The 27,268-nt window shown below is 48.6% G+C and overlaps 1 protein-coding gene across 1 annotated transcript; it reads left to right on the top strand.

Moving 5' to 3' along the window:
- On the top strand, positions 1–25,631 carry LOC144953181 (zona pellucida sperm-binding protein 4-like). Its single transcript, XM_078883741.1, has 14 exons — positions 1–1,121; positions 2,758–2,916; positions 3,959–4,282; positions 18,200–18,289; positions 19,305–19,426; positions 20,826–20,940; positions 21,545–21,679; positions 21,872–22,050; positions 22,340–22,437; positions 22,842–22,969; positions 23,899–24,088; positions 24,550–24,685; positions 24,832–24,925; positions 25,197–25,631. The coding sequence occupies exons 1-14, from the start codon at positions 1,073–1,075 to the stop codon at positions 25,454–25,456; spliced, it is 2,079 nt and encodes a 692-aa protein (XP_078739867.1). The 5' UTR covers positions 1–1,072; the 3' UTR covers positions 25,457–25,631.
- Positions 25,632–27,268: the final 1,637 nt, after the last annotated feature.

Raw genomic sequence — 27,268 nt, 5'->3', positions numbered from 1 at the left:
AGGGGGAGATCATACAAACTCCACTCACTCGCTCTGTAGAACATGGGGAGATCACACAACCTCCACTCACTCACTCTGCAGAACAGGGGGAGATCATACACACTCCACTCACTCACTCTGTAGAACAGGGGGAGATCATACAAACTCCACTCTCTCACTCTGTAGAACAGGGGGAGATCATACAAACTCTACTCTCTCACTCAGCAGAACAGGGGGAGATCACACAACCTTCACTCACTCACTCTGCAGAACAGGCGGAGATCATACAAACTCCACTCTATAGAACAGGGGGAGATCATACAAACTCCACTCACTCTGTAGAACAGGGGGAAGATCACACAAACTCCACTCACTTACTCTGTAGAACAGGGGGAGAACATACAAACTCAACTCACTCTCACTCTGGAGTACAAGAGGCGCCATAAATGTTAGGCGCAGGTGCAAGTGGCCTCTTGCGTTTTGGCCTCGCAGGCGAATTTAGAGGGGCAGTGAGGGCAGGGAAGGGAGAGATCCAAAGCTGTAGGCGAGCGGAGCTCCGAATCGATGGGAACCCCCAAGGCTTCGCACGCACCATGGCCACCGCCATCACCGTCACGAAGTGGATCTTGATTGGATCGGCGGTGGATTGTGGGATCAGCTGGCGATGTTCAGCGTGCAGCTCGCCTCAATCGCCCACTCCACTCTGTTCTGTCGCTCCCCCACGCCACGTGTGCCCCTCTGTGAGGGGTCACTCCGTTCCTCGGCCCCTTGCGCTGCCGCCTTGACATCGGAATCCCTTCGTGGGTTTGGCACCGCTGTGTGGCGGGGGATGAGGGGGGGGGTTCGGGCGTTCTTGAAAAGCAAAAAATGTATAAATCGTGACCTCCCGCCCACTCCCTCACTTCTCGTGATGATCACAGGCGTAAGATAAACTTGGCTCCTTCACCACCGCCACCACTGGCGTCTTTGTCGTGTTGAAGAGGAAGGGGAGGTGGAGGAGGAGGCAATCTCCGTTATCATCTCCCTCTATCGTCTCTCTCCATCGTCGCCTGTCCGGCGGCGCGGAGTTCCTGGAGACCGCAGGGGCCGTGAGATGTCGCGCAGAGGGGACGCACGGAGCGGAGACGGAGACACGGCTGGGGGTGAGGACTCCATATACTCAGCACTGCCCATAGACTCAACACTGCCATAGACTCAACACTGCCCATAGACTCAGCACTGTTCATAAACTCAGCACTGCCATAGACTCAGCACTGTCATAGACTCAGCACTGCCATAGACTCAGCACTGCCACCCATGGACTCAGCACTGTCATAGACTCAACACTGCCATCGACTCAGCACTGCACCATAGACTCAGCACTGCCCATAGACTCAGCACTGCCCATAGACTCAGCACTGCCATAGACTCAACACTGCCCATAGACTCAACACTGCCCATAGACTCCACACTACCCATAGACTCAACACTGCCCATAGACTCAACACTGCACCATAGACTCAACAATGTCCATAGACTCAGCACTGCCATAGACTCAACACTGTCCATAGACTCAGCACTGCCATAGACTCAACACTGTCCATAGACTCAGCACTGCCATAGACTCAACACTGTCCATAGACTCAGCACTGCCATAGACTCAGCACTTCCACAGACTCAACACTGCCATAGACTCAGCACTGCCATAGACTCAGCACTGCCATAGACTCAGCACTGCCATAGACTCAGCACTGCCATAGACTCAGCACTGCCATAGACTCAGCACTGCCATAGACTCAACACTGTCCATAGACTCAGCACTGCCATAGACTCAACACTGTCCATAGACTCAGCACTGCCATAGACTCAGCACTTCCACAGACTCAACACTGCCACCCATAGCCTCAGCACTGCCATAGACTCAGCACTGCCATAGACTCAGCACTGGCATAGACTCAGCACTGCCACCCATGGACTCAGCACTGCCATAGACTCAACACTGCCACCCATAGCCTCAGCACTGCCATAGTCTCAGCACTGCCACCCATGGACTCAGCACTGCTATAGACTCAGCACTGCCCATAGACTCGGCACTGTCCATAGACTCGGCACTGCCATAGACTCAGCACTGCCCATAGACTCAGCACTGCCCATAGACCCAACACTGCCCATAGACTCAACACTGCCCATAGACTCAGCACTGTCATAGACTCAACACTGCCATCGACTCAGCACTGCCATAGACTCAACACTGCCCATAGACTCAGCACTGCCCATAGACTCAACACTGCCCATAGACTCAACACTGCCCATAGACTCAGCACTGCCCAGACTCAACACTGCCCATAAACTCAACACTACACCATAGACTCAACACTGCCCATAGACTCAACACTGCCCATGGACTCAGCACTGCCATAGACTCAGCACTGCCACCCATGGACTCAGCACTGCCATAGACTCAGCACTGCCCATAGACTCAACACTGCACCATAGACTCAACACTGCCCATAGACTCAACACTGCGCATAGACTCAGCACTGCCATAGACTCAGCACTGCCACCCATGGACTCAGCACTGCCATAGACTCAACACTGCCCATAGACTCAACACTGCCCATAGACTCAACACTGCACCATAGACTGAACACTGCCCATAGACTCAGCACTGCCCATAGACTCAACACTGCCCATAAACTCAACACTGCACCATAGACTCAACACTGCCCATAGACTCAACACTGCCATCGACTCAGCACAGCAGCAGTCCGAGTTTCTGCTGCGTTTCGCTCGCCACAGGTGAGGTGGAGCAGAAGGAGGAGGCTGCTTCCTCTCTGCCCGTGGAGCCGTTCGTCGTTAAGCGAGAAGAAGACGGCGACGATGAAGATGGTGGCGAGGAGAACCCTTGGAGTGACGCGTGGCTCAAGGTGACGGTGAAGACGGAAGACTCCGATGACCGTGAGTTCCCTCTGCTGAGCTCGAACTCTACCGCCTCCCATTCCTCTTCTAGGCAATGATGATCAACAGCTATTACATCTCGTTGCGATTGCAATGTTACTAAATCTGAAGTAAACGAAGGCTTTTATTTATTTATTTAGACCAGGTCAGGCCCACCCAAGTCTCAGCGCTCCATCGTCAGGAAGTTGCTGCCAGGTTTTATCGTAGTAGGCAGTGATAACTATTTAAACTAATAACAATTCAAATGCACAATTGCGCATTCCATCCTAGGTTCTAGATTTGAAGCTTTTGTGACTGCAAGGATTCATACTCTTTGGTTTTTTTGGTAAAGTCACGTAGGTAAAAAATAATAATAATACAATAATAATAAAATAATGATAAATGAAAATAACTCAATTAAATCACGACGTTTCGGAGGCAACACAAGTCTCCGTTTTCAGGTGGGACTGCCACAGCCAAATTTACTGTATTCAGTATATAAGATCTGGTCCCTTGGATTTCTCTTCACTTGATACAGTAAATTTGGCTGTGACGGTCCCACCTGAAGATGGAGACTTGTGTTGCCTCCGAAACGTCGTGATTTAATTGAGTTATTTTCATTTTTTATTGTTTTATTTTATTATTATTTTTTACCTACGTGACTTTACTGAAAAAACCCAAGAGTATGAATCCTTGCAGTCACGAAAGCTTCAAATCTAGAATTAAGACCCATAGAGACTCATCCTCATCAAGCCCCTGAGTCAAACCATCACCACAGTGATAGTAGCTCAACCTAGCGGCTGATATCATCGTCGTCGTCGTCGTGTTGACATTTCTAGCAGTGGGCTTTACTTGGTAAAATAACAAAAAGTTAACTTCGAATTTTGTGTTCGTGATTTGCTTACACAAGGTAAAGAGCTTTGTAGATTATCGGATTACCCCCCTTCCCTCTCCGCCTGCCGCGGTTCTGAGGAGGGATTCGTTGGACGTAATCGGTCCGTCGCTGTGTTCCCCCACCCACTCCTCAACCCCTTCACTCTTCATTCCACCCCCCCCCACTTAGCGCTGGGAGCCGGCGTTCGGGTGAAGGAGGAGGAGGAGCTCCGAGGACAGGCGCCGGACACGGAGGGACTTGGAGGGGAGCGCCACGGTCTTCGTGTCGTCAAGGTGGACCTCCAGGCCGACGGAGGAGTCCTGGAGGGGCTCGCGGCGGCGGCTGACGGTGGCGGTGACGGTGGCGGTTGCGCCGATGGTGGTGGAGGCGGCGATGTTTCTGGGGCGAGGCGCGGAGGAGGAGATTGCCGGGTCGCGTGGGCGGGAGACTGGAGGACGGCCCCGTCAGGCATGGCGGAGATCGAGGTGGAGGTGGAGGAGGATGATGGTGAAGGTAATTATGGAGGGAACCTCCCTATAGGGCAGCCGTGGTGGCTAGGTGATGTAAACTCCCTCGCCTGGTCTGCAGAAGGTCGTGGGTTCGGTCCCGAGCCTGACTACGCCTGCTGTATATTTGGAGTCTGTGTCTCTTCACACACACACACACACAGCACACACAACGCACACACAATGCACACACAACGCCCACAAAACACACACAAAACGCACACACAACACGCACAACAGACAGTTCTCACGGCCAATCAAAACGTTCTCCCCCAGCAGGAGCAGCGGGGGCGGCGTGCGACGTCCTGAGGGGTCACCCAGTTGTCCTTCGTGTGGCCTCGGGGGAGGAGGCTTCCGACGCCTTTGTCAGCCAGCTTCGGATGAAGGAGCTTCCTGCTAGCGGAGGCTCCCGGCGCCACCTCCTCCTGCGGTCGCACGCAGAGACGCGCGACGGCGGCAACCCCGCCCCGCCGGAAACCTCCCCGCCCGCCAAGACGGCCGGAGAGGCCCTGCCGCACGCCTGCCCCACGTGCGGCAAGGGCTTCGTCCGTGCGGCCCACCTCAGGAACCACGTGATGACCCACACGGGCGAGAGGCCCTACAGGTGTCAGGCGTGCGGCAAGGGCTTCATCCAGTCGGTCCACCTCAAGGTCCACGAGCTGAGCCACACGGGCGAGAAGCCCAGCGCCTGCCGCCTGTGCGGCAAGGGCTTCATCTGCCCGTCCAAGCTCAAGGTGCACATGCGCACGCACACGGGCGAACGCCCCCACCGCTGCGACGTCTGCGGCGGCGGCTTCATGCAGGCGTCGGTGCTGCGGGGCCACATGCGCACGCACACGGGCGAGCGGCCGCACCGCTGCGGCGTGTGCGGCTGTGGCTTCGCGCAGGCGTCGTACCTCAAGGTGCACGCGCGCACGCACACGGGGGAGCGGCCGCATGAGTGCCCCGTGTGCGGCAAGCGCTACGCCGACCCGTCGTACCTCAGGAGCCACGTTGCGATGCACAACGGCGAGGACCCTCACCGGTGCCGCGTGTGCGCAAAGAGCTTCACGCACGCCAAGGTCCTCAAGCGTCACATGGCGACGCACGCCGGTCGCTGACTGGTATCGGTGCGGGCAGCCGCGACCGGAGGGTCAGCTTCCACCGGCGGTTTTGCGCTCTCCGTGTATTGGCGAGGGAGGGGGAATCTACGCGAAGGCGGCCGGTAGGGTTAGGCTCGGATCGGAGGGATTGTTCGTCATTTCGTCGCTCTTTAGAGGGATTCTGATTGTCGTGGTGAAGTCGCCATCCACCCCGACCTCTTACGACCCCCGCACACCCCAAGCCTCTAACGCCCACACCCACCACTGCCCCTACTGCTGCCTGCTCGCTCACCCTCCATTCCACAACAGCCACCAACCACCCAAACCAGCCCTACCCCCCATCCGGGGGGAAGGGGCGGGGCCTAAACAAAGAGGGGGCATGGCCGAAACAGGAAAAGGTGTGGCCTAAACAGGACAAGGCGTGGCCTAAACAAGATAAGGCGTGTCCTAAACGGAAAGGTGTGTCATGAACTGGAAGAGGCGTCGCCTAAACAGGAAGAGGCGGGAACTAAAGAGGAAGCGGCGATGCCTTAAAGAAGTGCACAGAGCTGACCAATGGAGAGTAAACGAGACCTAATCAGGAAACGGCGATGGCCAATAACAGTGAAGTGCCAAGCTTACAGGTGTAGTCGGTCCACCCTGTCCCCTCTCCTCCTGCTCCCCCTCTCCTTGAGAGGGGGACAGGTCGGCTGAATAATCAGCAGCAACAACAACGATGATGATGATACAAATAAAACAAGTTCTGGGACTATGGCTATGGACTCTGCTTTGTGGGCGACTGCAAGACCTGAGCACCGGGGGGGGGGGGGGGGTTGCGATCATGGTGAAACTTCATTTCAAAGTGCTTTTCTGAAGAACAGTTGTGTATCTGCATACATGTCGACCGCCTATCAGTGCCTTACCTTATTACAGACCAATTCAGACATCATTGGTCACCCCGTGCACCTTATAATCTCAACGTTCATCCGACAAAGTCCCATGACAAGGGAGAAACACAAACAAATAGACAAAAAACATCATCATTTTTTTTCCCGTATTGAAACGGCTGTATGCCCATATAGACCTAAAAACTCCCTGTACAAGAATACGGGGTAAAATCATATGGGTTTACAGGTATGCAGTAGCAATCAGAAACACCCTCCACGTCACCGCACCGCAGCTCGCTTTCTCAGTAAGGAGTCAGCCCGAATCTCGATTATGATAGCAGCCACTTATCATATCCAAGAACGTTTAACGTACAAATTATTTAACAAACTTTTTAAAAAGAAACATTTTAACATTTGACATCAAGCATCTGCCCAAAGCACCTGTAGTGCCTCTTACCGTCCCGAGTAATACTGCATAAACGAAACAATGCCCTAGTTATTAAATTAGTAATACTGGTAGGAACCTCCTGGTTACACCAGCCCACAGGGGATTATTGTGTCCGTCCGTCGTGCATCCAAAAATGGGAGGGGTGGGGCTGGGTGGAGAGGGGAGGGTGGGGAGGGGCTGGGTGGAGAGGGGAGGGAGGGGCTAGGTGGGGGGTGGGGCTGGGTGGGAAGGGGCTGGTCACCCCGTGGTGCCCTTTTAAAACTCAACGTTTAACCTACTCACGCCGACTTGTGCCCGCCCTAACAGTCGGCCATATTTGCGGAATACACCACGCCGCCTTTGAGCCTGGACATTGACCGAGCAACCCAACGTTCCTACCAGCTCCCTCCGCAGGAATGTGTTTAATACATCGACATTTTATATCAAATTATATTAATGTGTTGTTGGTTCTTTCGGTAAAGTCACGTAGAAGGGAAACAATAAAAAATAAAAATATCAAACAATAAAATTATCACGACGTTTCGACTGCAGCACAAGCAATCATCATCAGGTGCGAAATCCACAGCAAGAAAATAAAAAACGTGGCGGTTTCGGGTCTTAATTGATTTATTTTACGCTTACGGTGACTTTCAGACCGCATCCCATTCTCTTCCTCTCCACCCTCCTCTTTTCTGAACATAGATGGACTCGTCCATCTGAACAACTGCCAAAATCGCTGTCCGTGGTGTTGACGTTAAGAAAAAACCGCCACTTTCAAATGTTCTTGCTGTGGATTTCACACCTGATGATGATTGCTTGTGTTGCATTCGAAACGTCGTGACGATTTTATTGTTTTATTTTTATTATTTTATTGTGTCCCTTCTACGTGACTTTACCGAAAGAACCAAAAATATGAATCCCTGCAGTCATGAAAGCTTTAAATCAAAATGTTATATTAATGTAATTCATAGATATGATTTATATTAATATAATTTGAGAAACAATATTTTACTGACAATAAACGTAGAAAACAGTTATTTCTTACTGACGGAAAATACCTGGCGTTGCCAGAGTAATTGCGGCTATCTTTTGTGAATGTAGAGTGTAAATTGTGATTTAAAGCTTTCACGTAGAAGGGAAAAAATAAAATAATAAAAATATAAAACAATAAAATTCTAACGCCTTTACCGAAAGAACCACACCAAGGGACGGATCAATCCGTTTCAAGGACAATGCATATATTATCATAGTGTGTTTTTGTTTGCATTTTGACTGCAAGTATTGTGGTTAATGCAGACATGAATCCTTGTAAAAAGGTTCCAGTTTTGTTGCCAGAAAAAAAGGGGAAAAACCCTATTATTATATTTTGGTACTGGCAAAGGAGGTCTAATGATGCAGTATTACTTATTTTATTTCTTATTGTATCTTTCTATCTACGTGACTTTACCAAGAGAACCAAGCAATATGAATTCTGTCAGTCAAGAAAGCTTAAGTGAAAACTTAATTACATGTCCAACCTCAGGATATCAAAATATAACTCGAGAATAAAAAGCACGGATCCCTGGATACAACAGGGAGCAAAAGTTAATAAAACCCTTGAAATACCGGAGGTAACATCTAATGGTACATTATAAATCTTGGTTAAACATAAGTCAAATAATAATCACGAGGTATTAGACCGGGGGTAACTCAAAAGAGATACAAGAAAAATAGGGCAATCACACAAGACCAGATAATATGTATTCCATGGAATACACCCACACGAGCGAGCGGCCCCACGGCTGCCCGTAGTACGGCGCCGGCTTCATGCGCCCGTCGGAGCTGAGGCGCCATGTGGGCACCCCCGTGGGCGAGCAGCCACACGCGGTGCGGAAAGTGCGGAAAGTCCTATGCAGACCGCTCGTACCTCAGGATTCACGCGATGATCCACGCGGGCAAGAGGCCGCACGCCTGCCCCATGTGCGGCCGGGGCTTCGTGCACCCCAAGTTCCTGCGCAGCCACAGGAAGAGCCACGAGGGGAAGAAGGGAGCGATGGAGGCCTCCCGAGTGTCGCACGTCTAAAGTAAATAAATGTCAATAATTTCATTTTTGTTGGTAAAATTTAAATATATTATGTTTCGTGTTGCTGGGTAAGCCACTTTGTTGAGCTATAATTTGAACGAAAACTAATAACCTTTTTTCTTATTTTCACCAGTTAAGCCCCCCCCCCACACCACTACATTGGCAGTGGAGACGAGTCACCTCGATGATTATTAACGTCATATTAAAGTCTTCCTCCTTACTGCCCCGGCCGTAAAACTGCCACCCTTAGTCTCATCCCTCTTGCTGGCGACCCAAAACCTTCACTCACGTCACTCCCCCTTGTATAGTCGTGCTCTGATATCACTATTCAGCAGATATAGATGCCACTGGTTCTTCATGTTCTGTAGATGTAGATGCTACTGTTTCTTCATGTTCTGCAGACGTAGATGCCACTGGTTCTTCACGTTCTGCAGATGTAGATGCCACTGATTCTTCATGTTCTGTAAATGTAGATGCCACTGATTATTCATGTTCTGCAGATGTAGATGCCACTGGTTCTTCATGTTCTGCAGATGCCATTGATTCTTCATCTTCTGTAGATGTCACTGGTTATTTAAGTTAGGCAGAGGTAGATGCCACTGGTTCTTCATGTCCTGCAGACGTAGATGCGACTGGTTCTTCATGTTCTGCAGATGTAGATGCCACCGATTCTTCATGTTCTGTAAATGTAGATGCCACTGGTTCTTCATGTTCTGCAGATGGAGATGTCACTGGTTCTTCATATTCTGCAGACGTAGATGCCACTGGTTCTTCATGTTCTGCAGACGTAGATGCCACTGGTTCTTCACGTTCTGCAGATGTAGATACCACTGGTTCTTCACGTTCTGCAGATGTAGATGCCACTGATTCTTCATGTTCTGCAGATGTAGATGTCACTGGCTCTTCATGTTCTGCAGACGTAGATGCCACTGGCTCTTCATGTTCTGCAGACGTAGATGCCACTGGTTCTTCATGTCCTGCAGATGGAGATGCCACTGGTTCTTCATGTCCTGCAGACGTAGATGCCACTGGTTCTTCACGTTCTGCAGATGTAGATGCCACTGCTTCTTCATGTTCTGTAGATGTAGATCAGAATCAGAAAGGGGTTTTATTCGCCATGAAAGTTCGCACAGACAAGGTATTTACTTTGGCCGGAAGGTGCATACATTCAACATATAGGAATCTTAAATCTTAAATAAGTGGTTTACAAGTCTAACTATACTAAAGGTACAAGTCTAACTAATATTAAGGAGCTAAACTATGTAAAAATTGAACAAAATAAAATCTAAAATATACAATAGCTATAATATACAATATAAAATTACAATAATGCAAATAGGGTAACATAATGCAAATATGGCAGGGTGTCATTGTGCAGATATTGTGTTAAAGTCAGTTTGAGCGTTAAAGTCAGTTTGAGCCCCTGGCCTTGTTGAAGAAGCCAGCAGCGGATGGGAAGAAACTGTTTTTGTGGCGTGAGGTTTTGGTCCTGATGGACCGCAGCTTTCTGCCGGAGGGGAGTAGCTGGAACAGAGAGTGTCCAGGGTGGGAGGAGTCGGCTTCAATCTTCCTCGCTCGCCTCAGGGTCCTCGAGGTGTACAGGTCCTCGAAGGTAGGCAGATTGCACCTTAGCAGTGCGGATGATACGCTGCAGTCTGCTCTTGTCCTTTGCAGTGGGAGCAGCGTACCAGATGGTGATGGAGGAGGGGAGGATGGACTCAATGATGGTTTTGTAGAAGTGCACCATCATTGTCTTTGGCAGGTCGAATTTCTTCAGCTGCTGTAGGAAGTACATCCTTTGTTGTGCTCTCTTTATGAGGGAGCTGATGTTCAGTTCCCACTTAAGGTCCTGGGAGAGGATAGTGCCCAGGAAGCGGAAGGACTCATCAGTGTTGACTGGGGAGTCGTACAGGGTGATGGGGGTGAGTGGGGCTGTATTCTTCCTGAAGTCCACAACCATCTCCACTGTCTTAAGAGCATTAAGCTCTAAGTTGTTCTGGCTACACCAGGTCACCAGATTGTCAGCTTCCCACCCATTGTCAGACTCATCCCCACCAGAGATGAGCCCAATGATGGTGGTGTCGTCCGCAAACTTCAAGAGTTTGACGGACGGATGACTGGAGGTGCAGCTGTTGGTGTACAGGAAGAAGAGCAGAGGGGAAAGGACGCAACCCTGAGGAGGTCCGGTGCTGATGGACCGGGAATCAGAGACTTGTGTTCCCAGCCTAACGCACTGCTTCCTGTCAGACAGGAAGTCTGTGATCCACCTGCAGGTGGAGTTGGGCACGTTCAGCTGGGAGAGCTTGTCCTGAAGCAGGGCAGGGATGATGGTGTTGAAAGCAGAGCTGATGTCCACAAACAGGATCCTGGAGTAGGTTGCTGGGGAGTCCAGGTGCGGTAGGGTGAAGTGGAGGGCCATGTTAACTGCGTCGTCCACAGACCTGTTGGCTCTGTAGGCAAACTGCAGGGGGTCCAGGAGAGGGTCTGTGATAGCTTTGAGATGTGCCAGCACCAGGCGCTCAAAAGACTTCATTACCACAGAGGTTAGGGCGACGGGTCTGTAATCATTAAATCCTGTTGGCCTTGGATTTTTGGGCACAGGGATGGAGGACTTGAGACAGGCTGGTACATGGCATGTCTCCAGTGAGGTGTTGAAGATGTTGGTGAACACTGGAGACAGCTGGTCAGTGCTTGAGGGTCGCTGGAGTGACGTAAAGGGGGTCGTCGTGGGAGTCCGGGAAAGGCGAAGGCGAGGAGTGGGACCCAGGGTAGGGGAATCTAACACGGGACTAAGAGTGGCGCCGTTCCCGACTGACCAGAGTTGGATCATCCCTCAGCCAGTCAGGGAGAAGAGTCCGGATAGTTAAGGGAGTGTTAGAGATTCCCAGTATCCTTTCCTGTGGGGGGTGGCGGGGAGAATAGTCAGGAGTGTAGGTGGGAGCAATAAGTTAGGCGTAAGCCTCAAAATAAACCTTGGAGTCAGCCCCTCCGAAGATCTGTCTCCGCGTCATACTTTGCACCACAACACTTGTAAGGGCCAGGACTGTGGGCCAGTGGTTGAGACCCTGGGAACCCCCGGCCCAACGTCCTTGTAAGGGCCGGGTCCAAGTGGGCCAGTGGTCGGGACCCGGACCTTGGCTGGGTCTAGTCAGAATAGCCTCCCATAGGACAGCACATTCGTGCAATCAGTGTCATGCGGCGCAAGCTGCGTGGGGCGGTGCGTCACGTGGTGCCGAGCCCACCCGACGCGCTCCGTGAAATAAAAATCGAGGGCGTGGCTATGCACGGCAGACAGACAAATAATCCCTGGTGGGCAGTGTGGAACGGTTGTTCCTACCCATATTAAAAAACAACCTAAATCAGTGCTAGATCCACTACCAACAATGGGATTTGTAACTTAACCTTACCCGTGTAAGGAGGTAAATTTCAGCAAGGGACTTCCATTGGTCTGGGACCAACTTGCCCAAGCATGGGGTGTATTTATGCCATTTGAAAGTCTACACTTTGATTAATGTAATTTAAGTACCTTAAAGATACTATGCACTCCCATAGCTAGTATTGTTGGTTGTTGCAACTTTGACATGCATCCAATGTGCAGAGTGCTTCAGAGCTCACATGTCCCAAGGATGAATACATTTTGATTTAAGGCTACGAGCACTGGAAACAAATTTCCACATTTAAAACTCCAACCGTCAGCTTCAGTACAATATTAAATGCGACTTTTTGCACGGTTGTTGTACCTTACACATTTGCCAGTCTTTGTAATGTCCCAACAATGCCCAATTACTGCCACGGTTGTAAACCGAGGCCATTTTTATAGCAGATTAAAGTGGCATAGGAATGCATTTCTCACATGAAATTGTTCAACTGCTCCATTGTACATGGCAAAGAATGACTGCCAGCAAGAACAACTGGGTAGGTAAAAAAAAAACGAACATTTGCCAATATTAGGTACATCCCACTCGTCCTGGCACACGAATTAGAGACCACCTAATCGTTTCCATACTCACCCTCATGAACTGTGCTATGGTGTAGTTGCACAAAGTGCTCGAAACGCCAAGCAAGACCCCACAAGACCAGAAAGTAATGCACCAGAGTTTTATTATCATGGGTTAAGCAAAGCAACTGAAGATCAGAAGCTCGTTTCCAATCCCTTTGAAGGAGTCGTGTGACGCCTCTTCGAAACAAAGCCACCGTGGCGCTTGCTGCGACAGCCATCACCAGCGCAGCCACTCCCAGACCAAGGACGGGAGCAGCACCTGTAAAACAATTGAGAGAAAGGGCTGGTGGTTAACTGCGGTGCTGTAAAGCTAGGGTTTTTTCCACATGCTGGAGGTTGTGGGGGCATTTGACCTATCCAAGTATTTGGTCAAGGTGTGAAAGGCGTACTGTTCAAATTTGTCACTCACCAAGGTTTGCCATTTCCCACTGGTGGATGGCTTTAGTTCAGCACGTCACATGTTATGTTATTAAAAAAGCAATCACAAATATCATGTTAGGTATGTTAAACATATTTACATCTGACGACCTAAGCACATTTAAGGAGGATCATGGCAATATTTGTTGGTCATACCTTTTAGGGCACTGCTGTAATATCAATGTTTTGTACCTTTTCAACTTGTTATTGGGGAAGGGGGTTGTAGTTGGATGTCATAGGCCCTTTCAAAGGAGTAAGAAAGCAGACTTCGAAAAACAAATTGCTTCCTCTGTTGTATGTGTCGGGTTATGAAATTTTGATGAAAATAATAAAAATTAATAATTTTCCGAAAAATGCGCAAATCGCATTAATTATGTTAATGTGTGTATTAATATGCATAAAATATGATAATCGCGGAGATAATCGTAGTAATTTATGCGGATGCTTGCGATTATGTTACTGTGAGCAGTTATGATAATTAGGCTTAGCTTCGTTTATCCATTGTTATATCAATCAGGATAATACGATTATCATCGATTAAACGTTTACCGATTATCTTAATGTGTGTTATGATATTTTAGGTCTCCATTTTCATATCTCATCGCAGGATACAGTTATCAAGAATAAGATAGTTTTGCATGGACTTGGAAAGAAGCACTCGAACAGTTGGTGTTAAGCAATTTTAATTCTAAACAAGCACATGACACTCTTATGCGAAAGCAGGTATACGTTAATAAATTCATGGGCAATATTATGCAATTAACGAAAATGAATGACTAAAAATACTTCATTGGCGAAATTATGCAGTTAACGAAAATGAATGACTAAAACATTTCTTATTCATGTAACTCGACGGCCGCAACTGCTTTGCACGATCAGTTGATATTGAACGCACCACCTCGAAATGGCAACCCTTTCTGAAACGCAATGACAATTTTTCTTATTCGTGTGCGTGCTGTGTGTGCGTTGTCCCCTCGTAATATTAATTGTGTCGTTAGCTTGTGTGGTGTAGGAGGATACAAACAGTGGCCAGAAGTTTTCTCTGGCTTGGGCGTGGCCGCCGCGAGCGCCTGCTGCTCCCTCGCTCAGCGTGTCGCTCGGCTTGTGCGCTCTCTCTCTCTCTACCGCTGGATGACGAGTTGGCACGATGCTGTCCTTGAAGATGCTCGGTCGCTCGGTGGCGCTGGGTGTCGCTCGTTGGCGCACGGTGGCGCACGGTGGCGCAGCTCTGCTGGCGCTGGGTGGCGCGCGGTGGCGCGCGGTGGCGCGCGTTCAGCGATCTCTGCCTTTCCTGCGGGTTGTTTGCTGGTCGTCACTCTGACGAGGAGCGATGCTTCGTTCGTGGCAGGGTGGACGTTGGCGTCTTTGTTGGCTTCACTCGCAGCTCTGCGACTCAGGGTAGCGATTCTTCTCAGTTGGTGCAGACCTCGGCTTGTAGCGGCACGTCGCTAACCCGCGAACCTCGTCATTCTGGATGACGAAAACTTCTTGACGATCTGTGGTGGAGTCGAAGCCCTGGCGACGAGATGGGGCTCAGAGCCCTGGCGATCTGTGGTGGGGCCCGTGGCCCGGATGATCTGAGTTGAATGGATTTTTTTCCGGCTTATATTGAGAAAATCCACTCAGTTTCCCGAGTTGTTCAAAGTCTGTCATAAAACCTTCCTGTGGGTGGGACCATCTGCATCCGTGTGTGTGTGTGTGTCGTGTCCGTCCGTGTGTTTCGCGTGCGTGTTTGTCCGTGTGTTTATTAGCTTTGAAGACACAGCTGTGTGTCGTTCTGGAAGGGGGGGGTGGGGGCCTCGTGACGGCGCCACCGAAGTTATCCATTAGCCAGACCGATGATTCGCGTCGAGTTATATATATATATAAAATAAATATTCGAATCCATGTTTTTGTTACTGAATAATATTTGTCGCGAAAACCTACGCGTTAAGCGAGCTTAATTATTCCCTCCCTTGCTCGGGATCATATCTTTTGTCTCACACAGCTTAAGTTGTTTTGGTTTGGAAGTTGAAATGCGACTTATTTCCATTATGCCCCAGTTATGCCGAAACCGTGTTCCCGATGTTTCATCGTGACCCGATCTCTCATGGAAATGTTATTTCCTCGCGTGTGCAATTTTTGCTGTCCGTGTTGTGGGGAGACAAAGACGGTTGTTTCCACGGTGGAAGCACCCGGCGCATGCGCTTATTTATTTATTTCTGAGAGCGTGTTAATTTCCTTTGAGCCATTGCCCCCTTTATGGGTGTCATTTCCTCGCTTTTGTGCCTGCGTGTGGAGGTCCTCTCGGAAAGACAAAGACGGTCGTGTTGCTCGCTTCCCATGGGTGTTGTGTTTGGTTAATTTTGAGAGCCTTATCCGCCCTTGATTCCTCTTCTTCTTTAATTCCGTACTTATTATTTGACTTCGTGATTATTTAATTTGGTATCCCGTCTAGGAATTTTGTTTTGGGGTGACTCAAGTCATAATTATTCTTTGGTGCTTCGGCCCGGCCGCGTAGAAATTATTTAAGGTAAGTAATGTCCGTATTTAATTAACAATTGATGAATCGCGACTGGTGTAGACTGTAGTCTGTTTTCCAATTGGAGTAAGGATGGCTACTGTTTGCTTACTCTTCATGGCTAAGTTGGTAATTGTTTATCTAACATGGTTCAAAACCCGTCTGTGGTTTTTTTTATCGTCAATGTTGTTTCCTTTGTTAAGAATATAATTATATATTCCTCCGTGGTGCCCGGCCCTGCAAGGCTTTTTTTCAAGAGGGTGTCATTCCAATCCCCCGCCTGCCATTCCCCCCTCCCTTGTTCCTCCTGTGTGAAATTCGGGGAGTTTTATGACCTTGATTGCCCCCTTTAGTCTTTTTGAAAGGCGAGGAATGTGCATCTGTGGAGTAGTGGGGGCGTGTTCGTTCCACGTTGCCCCGTGTCTATTAAAAACTATATTATATCTGTTGGCAGAATAATTCATAAAAATAATAATATTAAAAAAAAAAGTAAAAAGGGGGTACATACACAACACCTCCCCAAATTGCAAAAAGTTCCGTATCGAGATTAAGTATTACAGACTGCCAATCCAGGAGAGCTCAACCTTAAAGCGTCATTGCCTCATGGATGTCCTGGTTTTAAATGAAGTTTGCATTAACCGCACGTACTTTTGGTGAACATGCTCCTTTTATATAGGTATCATCTTTGAAACGGATTGGTCTACACCAGACCACCTTCTTTAATGGCCTAGTCCGAGTCAAACCAGAAAACGCCAAAAGGGAAACAGCACAAAGACAATCCATGCATCAGAGCATTTATATCCCTGGGCGAGCAGATACATCATGGTACCTTTTTGCCAGTATCAAAGTATGAGAAATAGCTTTTAACCAAGACTGGAAAAAATGTGCCATGAAAGAATCTGGTAGTTTTACCTTTGGATGCAGATGTAGAAACCCGTGGCTGCTGCCGTTTTGCAGGGCTGCTTGGCTCAGCACCATCTGAGAAGGGCTTGGCAATCACGATGGGGCCCAGCATCACATCTTCCACCGCATACGACGGTCCTGAGTGAGAGGACCACATTTGTAATGTGGCGAAGGCCCAGGCTTAAGCCCATACACACCTGATGATGATTGTGTTGCAATCCAAACGTCATGAGAATTTTAATGTTTATTTTTTATTATTTCCCTTCTACGTGACTTTACCAAAAGAACTAAGAATGAATCCCTGCAGTCACAAAAGCTTTAAATCGAAATTATTTATATTTAGTTTACTTGGCACATTACAGTACTTATTTCAATCGTGATGCCTCCCACTTTTGATTGCCACCTAACACCATTATTTAGGAAAGGCTTACATAGCGAATGTTGCAGTTTGGCTTTTCTGACACTTTCCAAGAACTTCACTCGCTTGATAGTCAAGGGTCTCTTGTATAAGACTAAATGTCCGATTACGACGGATGTACTCACCAGTCACTGCTGCCACATCCCTGCGCCTTCTTCCACTGGGGCACGTGGACTCGCAGCAGCTGCACACCGAGTCCGAGCCATCAGCAGAGACCCACCTGTATTGCACACAAACGTCGTCTGTAGTTACACAGGCAATGTTCACGCGTATCCCATCACATTTGAGGAAAGTGACGATTGAGTACCCGTGTAGGGCAAGCAACGTACAGCGATGTACCATTTGGCCAGCACCACGGTCGACCAGACCGATGGCGACAATACCTCACTCGATGGGAGCAGTGGCCAGGAATACAACTCTGGGCGTAGTTTTGTTTAACTGTATGATGGCACCCGACGCTGGGGGAGCCAAGTGGTAGGGGGCGCTGCTGCCGCCACAAAACCACATCGCGCATTCGCTCAATACCACCTCGTGTGTACAGACACCGCCGTGCGCAAGACTAGAAGGGCGGCGTCTCTCGGTGAACTGGAAAACCGTTGCCGGCGAAATGAGTTGCCCACAAGAGCGCTGCCTGGACGAGGTGGGGGTGCCTGTATTGTGCGCTGCAGCAGTCACGTGACGCGACGTGATCGCTGCTGGGTACGGGGCCGGCATGGGGATAATTAATAATCCTCCATGGAAAAGGGGGCGTTCAGGGAGGGACATTAACTCCCTTGCACGTTTCTTTTTACAATAATAACCCTTTCGAAAAATACGGCTCTTGAAACTACTTAAAATAGTGAGTTGTACAACTTGGACAGCACACGACTATACGTAACACTCACGTGGCAAAATCATCATGACCTTGTTCCTTTCCATTGTAGTAACAACGAACTGTACACTCGCGTTGATAATTTGCATTTATCAGCCTCTACCTTGGCAACTTTCCACTACAATTTCAAGAGTCTACTGCAGGGGTCTACAACCAAAATATCAAGAGCCATGTTTCAACCTGTGGCTTCGAAGCTGCAGGTTGACGATCCCTGGTATGAGGTTCATACTGGCGAGTCGTGCACGTGCAGACTTGTGTGCACAGAAAAGGTAAGGGACTGATGTGCGCCCACCCAGCAACCGGCACGGGCTGTGGTTTTAATTGCTCCCTAAGGTGTAGTTGATGTTGACGTCTCAACTTCTGAACTGCCTCCCCCAGGTCTACTGAAGCAATGCCTGTCCTCCACTCTGGGTTTCTCTGTGGGATGGCGCAGCTCCTCTGACAGTGATTACCGTGTCTTTGTACGGAGTGAGTCCACCAGCTTTCACTTCAATCGTGATGCCATAATTAATCATCTTGATCCATTGCATTTTTGAATATATCAAGCTTCTCAAGGATCCTAGCAACTTGATTCAGGGCTGAGATTCTCTGGCCACTTGTTTTGGTCCCAACTGCTTCGTTTTCGATGCGTTCTGACCTCTGCAGTTTTTCCTATTCGGTGTCGCTTTTTAGGTTTTTTTGGTTCACTCTCCATTGTGAAATGTAATTATTATGAACGATGGAAAATTTAAGAATCTTTGGTTCAAAGCATGATATTGTATTGGGTTCATTTCAACTAGTCTAATACAGCAGACGACAATAATCAACCCTTATTTTTCCATAGGATAAATGCGTGTGTTTTTGACAATTCGTTTTTTACCCTTTTATCTGGCAACAAAACTGACACTTTTTTTTACAAGGAGTCATGTTTGCATTGACCACTAAACCTGCAGTCGGAATGCAAACAAAAACATAACTCTGATAATGTATGCACTGTCCTTGAAATTGATTGGTCCACACCCGAGACGGCTTTCCTTAGAGCCAATTATCATATTTTGCTACTGGCAAACAAGGTTCCAATGGTACATGTGTTTACTAAACAGTTGAATACCTTATCAATGCCTACGCAATAGGCTCTTCCTTTCATTGGAACATTTCATGCAACGTGGTACCTTCTGTTATAAACTGAACCTGGTGACTCCTGTCAGACTCTGGTTCTCTACTTGCATCGTCTGCATTTCCCACCGGAAGTCCTCCGTTGTCGACTTGGGCGCTCTTGTCGCTAAATCTGACATGCAGGTCGTTGTGCATGTTTGGGAGTACCGTAACTCCAGCGTATCGAGTATCCTGTGTCCTGGAGACGTTCCTGGTACTGTGGAGACTTCCTATTCGCGTTGACGCTGACACCATACTTTGTTGTTCTCTTGCAGTCACGCTACCCACATGAACTTGTGGTGCGCAATCCAGATGCATGTTTTTATGACTTTGTGCTTGATGTCTCCAGCGGTGCGGAATGAGGCCGTAGATGTGGAGTCTGTGCAGGGGGCGTGCGGCTTCTCCATCGCGAGGGACGGTGCTGCGCTCCACTTCACCGCTGCTGGTGATGCCTGCCACGTGCGCGTGGAGGTGAAAACGAGGAGACCGTTGACTTGCGTCGATCCTAGTACCCGCTGGGACTGCTGTGGCAGTAGCGAAATTGTTTCGCAATCCATAACCGATCGACCATCACGTGCCACCGATGTTGTCTGGCCAGACTCGAATTGAATTTTGTCTACTCTGGTGTTTTCCCCTCCACGTTTGCTTGGCTCGTAAATTTATTTTTTAAAGTCTCTTCCAATATATATATATATTTTTAGCTCATGCCGTCCAATCTGGAATTTGTTTTTATTGCTTTTTCTGTTTATTCCTACAAAATGTAATTATTTGGATCATCCCTCGGTGGTATCGACTTTGTTTCTAGTTTATACAGCAGCTCTCGACTGCTATCCCTGTACAATCGATGCAGTGCTCATTCCATCTGTCTTGTTATCAAGATCTTACCATCCTTGTTTTTTTATCAGTTTACCTTTGTTTGTGCTCTTGTTCACTCTATGCCATGTTGCTACATTACTCTTCCATCCATTCCTAAGTATCCTTTCTTGCCCATGTCCTTGCCTCGCCTTGCATTGCTTGTTTCTTTATTCTCAGTCTCCTCAGTCTTATCTCTAGCATAATCGTTCTTCCTGTGCTTAACGGTAAAGGATTTGCCATCTAGACGTGCATGTCACCAAAGTGGTCACCTTAATAGAGGCAATGTGTGAACGGTTAACTGTTTCCATCACACAAAAAAACACTGCAAAACAAGCTTTCTGTTGTATTTCACGCCTGCCAATGGATGCAGCTTTCGCAGTACTATTCAATGCAAAGATGGGAATCGGAGCAGTTTGCTTGGTGTAGAATAAGCAGCACTATGTATTGCTACAGAAAGTCTCTATCCAAGCTGGCTTGTAAAGCACCAACGTAGATGTAAGAAAAATATTGCACATGCATTATCTACAACAAGAAAATTTAACTTTTGGCAGACCTAACCAACATACGAGCTTTGTGCCAGAAAGATGTGCACTACTTGAGGTTACTTGCACAAGACATGAAAGTGGAAACTAATAATAAATGTGTAGTTGACACAATAGGCTATCTGCCCAGGGATCATGATGCCCGTGTAAAGGGTAAGAATTTGTGAGTACGGTTGTTTTGTGGGAAGTGTTGTGGCAAGGTCAATATGGAAAATGTATTACACGTAGAACGCAGCATCCATTTGTACAATAACAAGGGTTAACCTGGGAAAGTGATTTCGGACCCAGGAATGCAACCCCCACGTGTGGGATCTGCCTGTCATCATTGTGGTGGCGTGTTTCCTATTGACAGTTTTACTTATCATTAACCTGACCTCACCCAAGCCTTTAGAATGCACGAAATCTGATTGTATTTGAGCCTTCCTGGAGCACTGGCCCCCGAATCCGATTTTGAGGGCTGCTGATTTCACCAGGACGGCAGGAGGAAGATCCAGGTGGAGCTGCAGGAGATGCGGCAGGGGCTGAATGGGCTCGTCTGGGCTTTCACCATCGACTGCCCTGAGAACCTTAGATCTGCGAGGGCTGGAGGTTAGTGCCATTGACTTGACTGCTAATCAGACCCACAGACTGCACTACCTCTGACTTGGTGCTCTAGAATGGGTCTGCTGGGTCAACGGCTGCCTTTTTGTATCGACCCAGATCTTCTCTCCTGGTGCTTTTGCATTTCATGCAAATGCGTTTCATGCCCTTGGCTTTTACTGGACAAACTTGCAGCTGGACTCCTTTTCCGATGCACTTCACCCCCCCGCCCCCCAATGGCTGATTGCAATAATTGCACCATTTTAAACGCGTTTTCCTAATGCACTGCTGGTTGGTGCGGCCCTGGGTCTTGAGGGTTAATTTGACCATGCTTCACCACGCTGCTCCTTGTTGACAAAGGTTGAGTAGCACTGACCTGCAATACAACACTGTGCTGCACTACCATAGCCTTTTACAGCCAGTGAGCACTGTTTGCCCATCTTTGCTTGTACACTCAACCCTGCTCCGCTTCTGAGATTGGGTGTATTGCCCGGGTGATTTTGTCATGTGCCAAGCAACATTCATTCACATACTTGACACGTGGCTCAAACGATGACTTGTATTTAAGTACGTGTCGTTTTGTACGATGACCTGTTGTGCTCCTGTTTTTTAGAGATCGCCACGTGCTCTGGTCAGAGCAGGAACTTCCCATGCAACTCTGTGCAGAGTGTCCCGAGCGCGGACGTCTGTGCACAGGGTGGCTGCTGCTTCGACCCCACTCAACGCCGCTGCTTCTACAGTGAAGCTGGTACGTAGCTGACTCAAAACAGAGATTCCATAATTTACTACCTAAACTAGGCTCTTACTGCGAGGTTCAATGTTGGCACAGTAGTATCCTGCTGTGCTGGTTCTCTGAACTTGTTGCATCACCACGGGCTACATGGGGCATCTTTCGTGATTCACCGAACTCTCCATTACCCTCCCACCATGCTCCACCCAGTGTGCACCACAGATGGGCGCTTTGTGGTGCCTGTGTCTCGGAACCTAACGTCTCCACCGCTGGACCTGAGCACCGTGCATCTGACTGGCAGTAGCAGTGCGCAGTGCAGCCCCGTGCTGGTGTCTGCAGACCTTGCAGTCTTTGACATACCCATGGCAGCGTGTGGTGCCACTGTACAGGTAATGGGCTCCTGGACTCTGCTTTGCCCTGCCCCCATCCTGATGGTTGCTGTTTGGCCTTGTTGAAGTGCTGCATCGGACCCTTCACGATGTACAACTACCTGAGTACAATCATGCACGAGTTGATAAAGAACAGCGTGGTCACTGATTGCGTGTCAAAGCAGAATTTAGGAGGATCCTAATATATAATTTTGAGCAATTTGGACTCTTTGACAGTACCAGTTATTAGTCTTCTGCTTGATCACGCAATGGAAGTATCGTTGTGTAAACTACTTTTTGTTGTGACCAGTGGAGTGGACAGGAGCTCGTGTACGAGTTAATGTTGGTCTCCGAGCGGGAGCTCTGCGTCGATGGAAACGTCGCCATCACCAAGTCGTCCACGTACAAGTAAGCACTGCCACCACCCCTCTGCACGTGCTGTGCTCATGAGGGTCAAGCACGAGATTGCAGAGGAGACCCACCCCAATCGATGGCCACTGTCACTGAAACATGAACTATTTGCAGCATTTCCCTGCAGAACCATGACCAATCTGCTTCCATATTCAACGATTTAATTTTCAAATTGGGACATTCAACGCACAAGGGCAACTTCTTCGTCACAGGATCTTTTTAACATCGCCTGAAGTAGGAGGAATATGGTTTATGGCTAATGTAAACACGGTATTAACCAAAGTTGTCCCTTGACTGGTACGACTGCAAAGCACCGTGTCTGCTGTGTGTGGCTCCTGCAATCTCTTGCTGCCGTGAGGGCGTTGTGCATGACCTTTTGATGAGTGGTGTTTGTTTACCAGGATGGTTCTTCAATGCCGCTTCCTTGGAAGTGGAGACCTGCAGCTTGGAGTGCAGGTGAGCACTCTCCCACCGCCACCTCCAGCCACAGCCACTGGGCCCCTCTCCCTGCTGCTCCAGGTCTTCACTGGTGAGGACTGCCCTCCCACACCCTGTGCAGCTGAGCGGACAAATGGCACTTCAGGGGAACACGGGTTGTGATGTTGCTCTGCCCAGGGAAGGCTTGAGTCGGTATTCTCCGTATTAGCTCTGCCTCGAAGCGAGCTGTAAGTCGTGCTTATTTTATCCTTTGCGGAGCTAGCAGCTCACCCTGGTTCTATTTCCCCTGATGCAGGCTGCATGCGCTTTTTGAATGCATCTGCAACATTAATCGGCATGGCTGCTGGACTTGAACTGCAAACGGATGACGTGCTAGGCTGTGCTGCCAATATTGTAAACCTGCCAACAGTTCATAATTAGCCATAAGGGAACTAGAACGACTTGCACATTCTCCATAGTACGACGTGTAACTTCAAATGCTAATTTCTGCTGAGGTTATGATCTAGCAGCTATTAGCTTAAAACCATGTTGGTGTGGGCCGACATTGAACGGGATGACTGGCCCCTATCAATCAAAACGGTATCCTTGAGGGCATTGTTTACAGGGCAATTGGACTGGCTTTCTTAGCCTCATTTGTCAGGTAATAATTGCTTGAACGAATTGTTATCAATAGCTTCATTGGTTACCAATTGGCTAAATAGGACTAGAACTTGGCCAACTGTTAGCACCCGATTCCCATCCCTCCGTGTGAAAACGTGCCCCTTACAACATCTACAGACAATTAGAGATGCCGTTGTATAACACCGTATGTAGGTTAGGGTCACAGCCATTTCATTCTGAAAATGCAAATGAAATATAAACCACGGTTTATGCCAGGAACATGTTGAGATGTGCACTAGTTAAATTCAAAAGTAATGCGCACGTTTTGGGATTTGTGCTTTGCCTTATCCAATGTGCTCTAAACATGTCCTTTACACCACTAATCCACATTCCTTGTGAACCATGTCTGCACACTGCCAGACAACTCCTACACCACGCCGTACCAGCCCTGGCAGTACCCGCTGGTGACGCTTCTGGGAACGCCGCTCTACGTGCAGGCGTCACTGCTGCACCGCTCTGACCCCACGCTGGTGCTCTTCCTGAAGGACTGCTGGGCCACGCCCACGGCAGATGCCACCGACCCCACGCAGTGGAAGCTTGTGGTGGATGGGTGAGGCTGGGTGGGGTAGTGCTCTCTCACTGCCACAGCAGGGCCTGCAGAGGCAACCTGGTTTGAGGCATTGGTTGTCTCTTTTTCTTCTCCCACGTAAGCAGAGTTGTGCTAATTACGTCCCCATGCAATGACAACGATTTGTGGAATATCAAGTACTGGCATCTAAGCAAGATTGCAGTGCCATCCCCAAATGTCGATAGCCACCGCTCCTTGGGTTGTTCTGGATGTTAACACAGCCACCCTCTGCCTCCCAGAGCTGGTGGTTTGTACAAGGCCCGACTACATGCAATGATGGTTGCATTGCACGGATGCACTGCATATTGGCATTTGGGCTGCCTTGCTAGTCGTGAGCATGTCTTGACTAAAGCTGACCTTCATCCTTGCGTGCAGATTTAAATAAAGATGCGTGCATTGAATCTGCTTTGAATTGAGGGTAAACGGCACTTTTTCCTGTGCAGCTGCCCCGTGCAGTCTCCTTGTTGCAGTGTGTTCTTCCCTGGTGTTGCTGACCTGCCACTGCCTTCTCACTACAAGCGTCTGGCACTCCAGGCCTTCGCCTTCATGAACTCTGACCGCAGCACCAACCGTGACCTCGTGAGTGCCCGATTCTTTCCATCCATTTAAAACCAGGTCACCATGGAGGGATGACGTTTACGGTGTACAACTGGGGAGGGCAAAAGGACTACCTAAAAACATGGGGCAACTTTACTTACCGGAGCGATGCATTCTGTCTGCCACAGGTTTACCTGCACTGCTCTATCGTGGTGTGCGACAGCTCCAGCCCCAACTTCCTCACCGAGTGCAATCGGCAGTGTGGACAGACCAGGCGCTACCGTGAGCACCACCGCGACCTATTGAATATCTTGTGCTTGTTTACCCAGAAAAGCCTCGCAGAGTAACGATTTGTCAGAGGACGAAGGGGCTTTAATGTTGCTATGTTATCGTTTATATTTAGAGTGCATTTGCTGTGACCTTTGCAGACTGGTTTGACAACCCGTGGCATGCCATAATTACCTACTCGTTTGATTTTCTGGGGAACTTGACCTGCAGCATATGATGTCCTTTCGTATGGGCAGTGGTCATCGACCGATTTCTGTTGTTCCAGAGCGCAACGCCATCTCTGACGCTTCCAGCGTGGTAGAAAAGCACGTGGTGTCGCTGCAGGGCCCCGTGCTCTTTGAAGAAGCACCTGTTAACGACGCTGCTCTGCTGTTGCTGGAGACTCCCTCCTCATCGTGGGCCTCGGCTGGGACTCTGTCCTTTCTCCTCGTCATTGCCACAGCCGTCATTGCTCTCCTGTCTGCAGCCATTGCCGTCAGGAGGCGCAGGAGCCGGGCTGTGGCGCTTGACGGGAGTGGCTATTGATGACTACTTGTGATTGCTGGCACTTGCATGTCTTGCTGACCATTGTCAAAAATATAATTCTGAAATCCGCTACTGCTGTTTTGACCTTTTTACGAGGATTGTGTGCACTATGTAGGAAGTATTAGTGCTGCATTTTTCCATCACACTAACAAACTATTTCAAAGGAACATCAAGAATGCGTGGGGCAAGGGGGGAGAAACGGAATGCTGCCAACTTTAACTAGCTTTAAGTAAAGGTTGGGTTGGCCTTGGTTGTAGCATTACAAAGCGTCTGTCTACATTGCCAAAAGTGCTCTTCCCCTGGAAAAGACAACCACAATACGAATGGAGGCTTGACTAGACATTCTTTGTGGTCTTCAGATCCCTGGGGTTTGAAGCAGTGACGCATCCGTCTATCTGCATTGGGGTGAATGCTGGATAAACTCTGCCTCCACTCGGTTCCTCAACATTTAATTTCTTGGGTATGACCACCACACATGCTGATAGCCCCGGAGTCTCCTGTCTACAACTACCTGAACTCTGGGACCTGTGTTAAACCATCTGCCTGGAAAACTCGGCTGTTAGGAAGACAGTTTGCCTCAAACACGGCCTGGAAATCCTTGACCTCCTCCCTTCTACCTTGGCGTTTCTCAACTTCCTCGAACTGTATGAAGGACGGACAACCTGTAAAGACCATTTCTCCTGGACTTGCTCAATCCTGCATAATAGCTGACATGATGACGCATGGGGCGATTTGAATGTTCCTTTTAAGTCATACCTGTTAAAGTAAAAAAACACACGAAACATCTACGTGACCTATTGCCTGAAATGTCATGGTATAAAGTTACTTTGTCCTGAACTGAACAGGGCCCTGCGGGGTGGGCTGGTAGGAACGAACAACCAAAGAATATAAACATGCTGTATTATTACTTGTTTAGCTAGGAAAGCCTCGCTGAGTCTAAAGGTTTTTGTAGGGTCCTGCCAAGTGTTTGCAGTAGGGGGCGATGTTGCTACACCTAATCGGACGATACGAAGGGAGAGTTTGAGGCCTAGTTCTAGGCTTTAGGCCTAGCTGTAGGCTTTAGGCTGCTGTGAGTTAATTTTTAATTTAATAGTTTCAATTATTTATGTAAACGCTTTAAATTTAAATGTTTCTATTTAAAAACATCAGGGAATGTAACATTGTTAAACATTAACTCCCTTTCACACACGCGGGGGTACGATACGAAGGGAGAGTTTGAGGCCTAGTTCTAGGCTTTAGACCTAGCTGTAGGCTTTAGGCCGCTGTGAGTTAATTTTTAATTTAAATGTTTTAATTAAAAGCTATCTCAGGGAATTATGAGGGAATGTTACTCTTGTTTAGCCAGGAAAGCCTCACTGAGTCTAAAGGTTTTTGTAGGGTCCTGCCAAGTGTTTGCAGTATGGGGCGATGTTGCTACACCTAATCGGACATCGGACAGACGGACGATATAATCTATTGTAGGCTGGTTCACTTCGTTCCTACCAGTATAACATTTGTAATAATAAGTTCCTTCGTAGTGGGCAGGTAGGAACTTGGTTGGATAGCACATTCGTGCGATCCGTGTCACGCGGCGCAAGCTACGTGGGGCGGCGTGTCACGTGGTGCTGAGCCCGACCGAAGCGCTTTATGAAATACAAATCGAGGGCGTGGCTATGCAAGACCAAGACAATCCCTGATGGGCAGTGTGGAACTGTTCCTACCTGTATTAATGTCTATAGCACCCATATACGCGCACTCCCTCTGCCTAAACGTCATCGTCTGCCTTATAACACTTTAAACAAACTTGTTTACATTTCAACAACGTACACAAAG

This window comes from Lampetra fluviatilis, chromosome 72 (assembly GCF_964198595.1).
Source record: "Lampetra fluviatilis chromosome 72, kcLamFluv1.1, whole genome shotgun sequence".
Lineage (NCBI taxonomy): Eukaryota > Metazoa > Chordata > Hyperoartia > Petromyzontiformes > Petromyzontidae > Lampetra > Lampetra fluviatilis.
The sequence above is the reverse complement of the archived record's forward strand: the minus strand, read 5'-3'. Positions and strand labels throughout refer to the sequence as shown.